At 44.5% G+C, this 9,529-nt stretch overlaps 2 protein-coding genes across 2 annotated transcripts in view; one reads left to right on the top strand and one right to left on the bottom strand.

Moving 5' to 3' along the window:
* The first annotated feature begins 745 nt into the window (after nucleotides 1-745).
* Nucleotides 746-3,755, top strand: smim13 (small integral membrane protein 13). The gene is made up of 2 exons (XM_053863202.1): nucleotides 746-1,124; nucleotides 2,770-3,755. The coding sequence occupies exons 1-2, from the start codon at nucleotides 1,049-1,051 to the stop codon at nucleotides 2,958-2,960; spliced, it is 267 nt and encodes an 88-aa protein (XP_053719177.1). The 5' UTR covers nucleotides 746-1,048; the 3' UTR covers nucleotides 2,961-3,755.
* A 4,144-nt stretch (nucleotides 3,756-7,899) lies between these two features.
* Nucleotides 7,900-9,529, bottom strand: part of nedd9 (neural precursor cell expressed, developmentally down-regulated 9) — a 28,799-nt gene continuing 27,169 nt past the window's right edge. The window contains exons 6-7 of the mRNA XM_053862595.1: nucleotides 9,367-9,456; nucleotides 7,900-9,218 (exon numbers count right to left, since the gene is read on the bottom strand). Coding sequence (XP_053718570.1) covers nucleotides 8,670-9,218; nucleotides 9,367-9,456 — 639 coding nt within the window. The 3' untranslated portion in view covers nucleotides 7,900-8,669. The remainder of the gene's footprint in view (nucleotides 9,219-9,366; nucleotides 9,457-9,529) is intronic.

Genomic DNA, 9,529 nt, shown 5'->3' with positions numbered 1-9,529 from the left:
TATATATATCTACAATGTATTGTAAAATGTAATCATCAGATGAACGATTTTGTCACACAAACATTGCAGATGGAGTTATAGAATGTTTCTTTGGTGATTTTTGTCTGACAGATTGTCGACATCTTCATTCAATTTTTCACTCACAACTTGCCTGGAGATTAGTTAAGACAGTGCTTTTGCGAGCAAACACTGCCCCCTGTTGTTAGATAGATAGATTACAAGTCCTCAGATATTTCTTTACTCTCTTCTTTACTCTTTACTTTACTATTTTAGGCAAAAAAAAAACGGCACTGGAAAATCGCTTCTCTGAAAACTTGAAACAGAGACACTGTCTTTAATATCTTTGGTGTGAGTTGGGGAAAACTAATAAGTGGTGTCATATTTAAATCACATTTGCAGCTTTACAACGAGCTCACAAATGAAACTTTGAAGGCGTCACATGTGCAACTCAGAGCAAATGTAAACTGGACTGATGTAAGCAACAATAACGACCTAGATAACATCATGTCATGATCTAATGAATTACAGCGGGATCCATTTGATAGTTTAGATGATTTACTTGCCGACGACTCTTTTGGCGCATTATTCTGAAAACCGTTGTGACCGAACGTCGATGTTTATTGAGAGACAACACAAACAAACTGAGCTCGTTCATTATCAGAGCAGAACAACACGAGACAGATGAACTCTGTGTTACCCAGAGTTCAAAGCAGCTGCGGGCATGCGCACTGTGGCTTTGATTCACGACGCTGCTGGCGTTAACCCAGTTACCGTGCCGCTCTCGACCCGTTCGCAACAGGCTGGAAGTACATGCTCGCCGTACTTTTAGCTCAGTCCAGCGGGAGCGGATCCCGCTGCGTGGACCAGCGTTCGTGTGTCAGCGGGAGCGCGAACTGGCGCGGCAGCTAGCGAGCGAGCTCGACCAACTTCGCGATGTGTTCCGCCGCCGCCGCCTCAGCTAGCTGCTAACAGTGCTTTGTTTTTCAAATGTCCGGCGGAAGATAAGGCGACGGTTTCTGCTCGCTTGTCGTCCAGTGGCCCCGGGAAGATGTGGCAGGACGTGGTGGTGACGGGGCTGGCGATCGTGGCCACGGTCGTCTGTGTGCTGGTCTTGATGGTGTTAGGTGAGTGGACGGCACCATCTGCTCCTGTCAGTCCGGAGAACAACAACTTTAGGTGCTATAGACCTAAAGTTTTGACTCTGCTTTCCCTTCCAATCCTTCTGAAAACACCAGATGCACACAAGATTCACACGCTCAAGTGTCGTGTCCTGATGTTTCACCCTGTTTTCTCCACGTGATTTCATGGTCCTGTAAAAAAAAAAAAAAAAAAAAAGCGATCCGAATTACTCATCATGATACCAACTTTGTATCGCCTTTCAAACGGCAGCAGAGCTACACGTTATTTTATTGTGCCCTATATATATTGCTTTTAGTGCTGTCATTTTAACGCATTAATTCTATCAATTACGCCGCAATTTAACACGTTAAATTTTACACAATTAATTATGAGTATCAACGGTTCTTCATTTTGCCTATTTAGAGGTGTGTCATATTTCTATTATTCATTTTTGAATTGCTATATTGAGCTTTAGTGCCTGTTTGAGACAGCCTTATTTTATTTCCGAATCCTATTTATTTAACTGAATCGCTGTATTTGTATCACATTTTTGAAAACAGCCTTGTTTTATTTATTTAACTCTATTGCTGTATTTCTTTCACATTTTTAAGACGGCTTTATTGTATTTATTTAACTCTATTGCTGTATTTCTTTCACATTTTTGAATAATGCACCTGGCCTAACTGGTTTGCGTATGTGCTTGACCTTTACTTTTGGAGTTCATTTATGAAGCACAGGTCACCAGTAACAAATTGGATTTCAAATCTTCTCTTCTTACTGTATTCAATTGAGTAGTCATGCACTACAATTTTTTAATATCCTAGAACTCAAATTCTTTATCAGGAGACCTTGACTATAACAGATATGACATAAAAAAGGCGTAAAATGTGTATTTTGACGTGTTAAATGCCTTGTAATGGGCAATACTAAACGTATAAGTGAACAAAATGACAACCTAAACACCAGGTTTCTTTTGGTTGCTGGAGTCATGCTAATGTATGGTCTTCCGGACTGTGTGGTCTGAAGAACAACCACGATTCACACATAGTGTTCTGTGTATCAGCCTGCGTAGCATGAGGAAATTCAACTTGTGAAAACAGCAAACATTAAATGACAAGTGAATCTGTTGGTCTCTCTCTGACCCTTGGTTGACTTCCAAAGGGGCCAGGATATTTCAAAATAAGTTGGACTGGCTTCAAGTGTGTTAGAAGGTCCACAAAAAAGAACATTAGTGATGGTGAGATGAAGCTTCTTGAAGCACTGAGGCATTTAGAAGAATTGGTTCGACTCATGACTCGACTCTTCTAGAAGGTTCATTTGCGCTCTGCCACCTCCAAGTGGACATTAAATATGAGATTCTGCAAGCATGAACTTTAGTTGCTCAAAGCTTTCAGTGGGATTGTCGTCAATAATATAAGACATACAGGGGTTGTAGATGGGGGTAAATGCTATAGTGGTGTTTGAGAAGACTGGATAAGATGCACACATACACACAACATTTAAATGATCTTTATTCAAAAAAGATTTTTTTCAACTGTTTAAATGGTCTGAATTCATGTCGCTGCTTGCTGCAGCTGCCTGTGCTCCTGGCTTGATGTGTGAATGCAGAGCAACAATGAAACTCTAACCTCGACTCTGCCTCTCTTCCAGGTTGGTATGTGGTGTGGCAGCTTTTCCTGTCCAAGTTCAAGTTCCTCCGCGAACTTGTCGGGGAAGCGTCCGCCCCTCCAGCTGAACCCCAACCGTCCGAAGCCGAGGCCGAGCGTCCCGCCACCGTCCAGACCCGGAGTCGCCTCAGGACCGCACGCCAAAGAGTTGCCTTTCCCGAGAACACGTCGTGATGCGTCCGTCCAGACTGCGAGCACTGGAGTCCCCCCGACTCGTCTTCAGGGTGATTCAATCAGACCAGGCTGATCTCCTGGGTACAAAAGGGAAAAGCCATTTGTAAGCCGTTTGAGGTCATGTGACCGGAGAGTTGCGTCTGACGTTCGTCTTTCTGAAGTAATGTCTGCCTGTGCTCGAGGACGAGAGCGCATCAAAGGTCTACAGCATTTCACTAACTGACTTTTAAAAAGTGCAATGAAGTCTCTGCTCTGGACCAGTCTAGTGTGGAGGAAGTGAAGCTGCTAAACAACACAGTTGTAGCGGACGTGCTCCCGAGTGAATCCGTCCCTGTGCCTCCGTCTGTCTCAGTGCCTGTCTGCGCCACTGTTAGTCACATGACCCGTCATCTTGTTTTCCAAAGTCACGTGTGCATAACGACAGAATTCAGCTCCCCACCTGTTTTTTTTAAAACGGAACTCTCGCACCTTATCCGTCGATTTGTCGGCTTCGATTCGAGGATGCCAAACAGGTGTTCCAGGCTGTGTGCAGGTGGTCTTTTTAGGCAATTGTACGTGTCAATAATGGTTTTAAATACACTCGGTATGGTAAACAGTCTTCGGGATGTTTGTTTATGAAAAAGATCCTCGGGTTGTTTGTTTCAGAGTCACTTTATTTATCTGGATCAATGGCTTTTCCTTAAAACCACAACTCTTGCTCAAAATAAAAGAGTCATGAAGATACGGAGAGAAACAAACATGCAAGATAAAAATAAAATATAACATATACTACCACGCTCAAATAAAAAGAACCATCTAAACTGTATTTCCAGTGTAATTTTTAAAAATCCCAATATCTATCTATGTGTATATATATATATATATATGTATATATATATGCGCAGTGCTGGAGTGTATGATTTGAACATAAGGAACGTCAAGACAGATGCTGTTAGTCACTGTTAAGGTTTTGACTGACCATGTCCCAGGTTGAACCAACTAGTTGCCATGACAACCAACACATGCCTCTACATATATATATATGTAGTTCAACAACATGAAGCTTTTCGAGCACAGGTAACACCATAAGTAACACCACAGCGTCGAGCAAGACATGAGTCACGGTAGCAGCACAGCGCTACAGAGTAATATGCTCTGGTTTCCTTCCCACCATGTCGGCTCCTGTGGAATCAGATTCAGGATACAAAGCTCTGTTCTGGTTTTTGAAGACCAAACCAATGACTAGTTCAATAACTGATCCGGCCAAAACGTTCTCCAACCTTGTTGCAGTACAAGAAACGGACACTAGATGGAGACTTTGCGCCACGGATAAGGGTTGGGATGTAGTCCTGAAGTAGACGCTTCAGGACTTTTTTTCCCCTCATTGACAAATGAATGGGCAGCGGGGGGTGCATCAGAGGTCTCTGTGAGCTGTCAGGATTTAGGGTCAGCTCTTCTGACTCGGGTCGGTGGCTGTTGTTTGATAGCCTTTATTCTAGTTAAGGAACTTCAGTGTGTTGGTCCCACAAATAGGAGACAAAACTGTTTCCATTCCCACCAGAAATGGTATAAGACTTTGGCAAACAGCACTGCTCACTGCGAGTCCTCCATCTATGAACCCCACTGGTTGTCTTCCTCATCTTCCTTTCTTCCAGTGCACCCACCTATTTTTATGCTCACCGCAAATCACCACGTCATCAGCGTACATTATGGTCCACAGAGGACACCTCCCTGCCGAAGTACAAAGACGGCACAAAGTTTCATTTCAGTCCTGAATTTGCAGCAGGGTTTAAAAATACCCTGCGTTCCACTGAGTCAGCTCTTTCACTGCCGAATATATGTCCTCGCCCCCGCCACATCTGGATATCTTATCAGCTGACTGAGCACCCAAAAAAGAAAAAGGCATGCAAAAACTCCAGGAAGTGATACATCTCACTGCGCCTCACGCAGGAAGCTGCTTTTACTCCGACCTGAGACAGAAGTTGAAGACACTTCTCTACTTCGGCGAATTGTTCCACCCTTCCAGATGTTTCGTCTGTCTGCAGCTGGGTCTCTGTCACCGCTTAGATCAGTGGTGCAGAGAAGCTGTAATTTCAGAGGCTGCAAATACTTGAGAGGAAATGGTTGTGGCCGGTTGGAGGTGACGCGCACCGCCAGCTGCTAGCTGAAGAGGAGCTGCTCTCGACTGCCCCCAACTTCTCACTTAGGAATCTCACCATTTCAGTTGTACAGCAGGTTGATCTATTTAAACTATTTTCTGAAGACTTGTTCTTCAGAAATGTGGTTTATTCTGGACTGGAATGAAGGAGAACTGCGATGGTTGTCAAGTTATGAAATTCAAAGGGCTATTGCTGACTTAGCCTGTGGTGTTCTGTCGGCTGTAGTGATGGGTGACTGAGGCTTCATGAAGCGTTTCGACACAATATACTGTGTCACTGAATAGTGACACCTGCTGGACATTAAAAATCCCAGCTGGCAACCGACTGGACAGACAGGATTGACACTGATTCGGTGACCTACTCTTTATAATATCATTTAAGTCTTTGCATTCATTATTATTCCATATCTTTAAATAATATGACTGTGTATCATAATGTGAAAACAATGTGAATGAGCAATTTTTTACTAAGAAAAAAGTTCCAATGCTTTTAATTTTTCTAAATTAATTTATACCTTGAAATTAATTTTAATTTGAATGGAACGAGACAAGTTGAAAATCTGAGACCAACTGGGAAAGGACTGAAATGAATACATTATTCTCAGAGAGGAGGTCAAAATGGTCCGACACGACACAGACAAGAGAAAAGATTGTTTCAGCAGTTGCATCCTGTTGACAGAAGCACTTCCTTATAAACACAGTTGGACGCGATTTTACCGAGTCGACACAGTCACGTGACTGTCTGAAAGATCGTCTGTTGCGGGACCCAGTGGCCCGGTCCGGCCTGTGGGCCTTGTGTTACCAGGTGCGGTGCTTGTATATGTAGCTTCTGATGACACAAAGACAATCGCAAACTGCCACCTGGAGGATTAGTTTGTGTTCATGAGGTGAATGAGGTAAAGCTGTCACCATAACTCTCAAGGACCTCGGCGTGTTTGTGCAGCTGACGCTTCACCTCAGCAGCGCAACAACTGTTCTGGACCGACGTCAGCGAGGTGCTCAGCTGCTCCCCAGCTCAGGTGCGGCCGTGCCGTGCTGCTCTGCTCAACCACAGACTGACGCTTGGCTTGTCCAGACGCACCGTACAGGTGTTATAACCTGTTATAACCAATGAAATCCGTATCGTCTGAAGCCCAACTGAGGGTGGCGTCTGGGTGTCAGTCCTGCTCATGGGTTTGGCGACAGAACTTCTCAGAGCAGTTGAAGGGATACAGGTTTCTGATGCAAAGGATTTGGAGCCTTGACTCCTAGCAAATGATGTGGTCGTACGGATGAGGCTCAGCACCACCTGACACCGAATATACGGTGTCTGGTTATTGGCGATAAAGCAGTGTGTACATTGTGCTGTTTTTTTTGTCCTAAATTTAACAGTCCCGTGAAACTGGTCCCTTGAAACCAGAGCTACAAACTCATCCTCTTTTCTTCAGCCTGAGCTAAAACTCCCCGCTTTGTCACTGCCCTCCTCTGACTGTTTCAGTTGCATTGGCACCTAAAAATAGCTGCTTGAAATGCTCCCAGATTATTGTCCTAATGAAGCCTCCATAAAAAACTAGTGCAAATTCTTTCCTCACTCGTTTCCCCGGAGAACTGAGGAGGAATGTGGAGGGGAATAAAAACAGTTGTGGACTGACTGTTAATGAGATTCTGTGTTTTAAGATGTGAAGTGGAGAGTCGCCGCGTTCACAGGGGAGTCCAGACCAACGGAACAAATCCCGGGGGATGAAGAGCTGAATACGGTTACAGTATATCAGATCAATTTCCTAAAGGGCCACATTATAAACTGTGACTGTTGCGAGGGACCTTCAGGCCAAAAGGAGTAATGTGGACGAAATGAACCATTAAATATTCAATGGAAGCAGGGATATTAAGAAGTGTAAAAGTGACACCAAACCTATAGAAACATGCAACTTATTTGAATATAAATCATAATAAAACTATGGACCAAACATCTAAGATAAATTTTTTTTTTCCAAATATATTTTGAAGTTTCTTTCATCAAATTTTGAGGAAAATACTGAACAAAAATTTAGTCATCAATGTGTTGAACTGTTGAACTGTACTGGCTCAAATGGAAACAGGATCAAAGAAAAATGACGACTTACCAGTTGTATAATTATTTGTCTGACCTCAACAGGGCCGCAAAAACACAGGCAAAGGGCCACAAATGGCCCCCGGGCCGCACTGCGCCGAGGTCTGCAATATATGAATGCAAATACAATATATCTCAACCATTTTTACTTGTTTAACATAGAGCTAAGTTCCTCTATTTTAATGAAGATCTTTGATACTTTGACAGTCATTTTGTAAATTTGAAGTTTCATCTTGAAGTAAAAAATAAATGTCACGACACACATATTGATCTATTAAATTTTTCCTTCAGTATCTTTTGTGGAGAAGGAGGAGCATGAACACACCTTTTTATTTAAGTCGTTTTCAGCGACACCTCATCAAACATTGTGGTTTGGCTGGTGAGAGAAGCTTCAACTTCATGTTTCAGAAATCTCTTTTAATATCTCAATCTCTTTACATGTCTTTCAAACCTGAGAGGAGAACGTTGTCTGCATGTGCTCCTTCGTCTCCTTGTGTTCTGACATGGTATTCAACTTCTGATTGGTCGAATTTTAAGTCATGAATTTGATCTTATTTTGGGTTTTAAGGGCATTGATTTATGGATGTATGCTGCCATCTCAGCCGGTGTTTTTCCTGAAGGGTTGTTTGGTTCTTAGTTTATTGACCCTTTGAGTTTGAACATTGGCGCCAGAGATGCCATGCCTGGACTGACCGTCCTCCAGTAGATGGGAGACACAGCCCACTCTCAGTCCAGCGAGATGGAGAGTCAGTGGAGAGTCTATTCTGACAGTAAACTTGAACTCGATTGACTTCAACCCAATGTGTGTTGTCCATTTCCCGCAGTCCTCCATCCTGGTCTCCAAAAGTCGCCCACCTCTGCCATGTATCGTTCTGTTCAGAGGGGTCCATCTGGTTGCTTCACCCTGTGAACTCTGGTTTCCTCCCGCAGACCATACGATGCCTCCCGATACATGAGCTAGCTGGGAGGCAGTGCCAGATCCAAAGTACTGTATGTGATCCCCGACCTTTCTCCAAAGTGACCCCAGCGTACCTCCTGCCAACATTCCTTCACTCGACTGACGCCAAACAACCGCCTCAGTGAAATGTGATGAAAACAAGCAACACACAACATAGTTCAAACTGAGGCTTTACTTTGTCTTCAGCGCCCCCTGCTGGCTCCTCCACGGTACACATCAATATCGACAGCTTTTACACACGTCCAGCAGTCGGTCACAGCGACGACAGTCCATCGTTGAAAGACATCTCATAAGGTGCTTTGTTGTAATATGAGACAGGAATGTTCTGAAAATGTTGCCAACATCTACCGAAACACACGAGCTACACAAATATATATATATATTTATAAATGTTATAAAATAACACAATCTACACAAAAATAGAGCAGATATTTACACAACAGACGTTTGTACAACATGAATGACAAGCATGGTGGAGCGTGATATTATAACCGTAAATATAGCTGCATTAGCTCGGCGTTAGCTTCACAACTTAGCCATCTGCAGCAGCTGCTCTTTGAACTGCTGTGACTGGTGAGACAGATCCGTCACCCGGTCCACCATCTCCTGAATGGCGGCTGTGTTCGGGTAGTTCAGCGCCGCCGTCTTGGTGGCGGCGACGACAGTTTTCAGCAAGTCGCACAGCACGTTGCTGGAGTTCATCACCCTGTTGGCCACGTCTGGCGCCGCCGCCTGCCGGGACAGCGTGTCGCCGATGAAGACCAGTTTGTGAGCGCTGAGAATGACGAACTTGCTGTGCGCCACAAAGATGCGGGGCGGCTGGCCCAGGCTGACGCAGCCGAAGAAGGCGTCCACCGCGCTGAGCAGCGTGTTGAAGTGCTCGTTGCACTGGTCGGCGTAGAAGCCCAGCAACTGCCGGTCGTGTGCGCACACGTGGGTGGTCGGAGACACGGGCGAGGACGACTCGGGCGGGGTGGCCGACGTTCTACCCGAGTGCTGGTGTGGCGACCACTGCGTGATGTCATTCTCCACTGGTTTGGTCACCTCCTGTTCCAGCTTTTTGAACTGGTTGATCTGCAAAGGCAGGAAATTTCTTTCTTCAGTCATTCGGAACGGAACGCAATGTTCCTCAGCACGGTCACTGTAGCTTTTGTACGCCATTGAATCAGAGTCAGAAATAGCTTTTTCACTTTAGCCTTATCACATTTCAGGTGCTGCTCACCTGCTCTGGTCCCAGCTGCACTTGGTTCTGCTTGATAATATTTTCCTTCTCCAGAAGTTCCTTCTGCTGACGCTCAAAATCTTCCTTCCCCTGCAGAAGAAGAACATTTAGTCGCTGTCGTTCAAGTGAATGAAACGGCCGTGTCGTGCTGTTCCCCCCTCAC

Source organism: Synchiropus splendidus, chromosome 4 (assembly GCF_027744825.2).
Source record: "Synchiropus splendidus isolate RoL2022-P1 chromosome 4, RoL_Sspl_1.0, whole genome shotgun sequence".
NCBI lineage: Eukaryota > Metazoa > Chordata > Actinopteri > Syngnathiformes > Callionymidae > Synchiropus > Synchiropus splendidus.
The sequence above is the reverse complement of the archived record's forward strand: the minus strand, read 5'-3'. Positions and strand labels throughout refer to the sequence as shown.

Excerpts from the sequence above, each read along its gene's own strand:
- smim13 (XM_053863202.1), top strand. The coding sequence starts at position 1,049 with ATGTGGCAGGACGTGGTGGTGACGGGGCTGGCGATCGTGGCCACGGTC. Across the intron at positions 1,125-2,769 it reads GCTGGTCTTGATGGTGTTAG|GTTGGTATGTGGTGTGGCAG; the intron begins GTGAGTGGACGG and ends CCTCTCTTCCAG.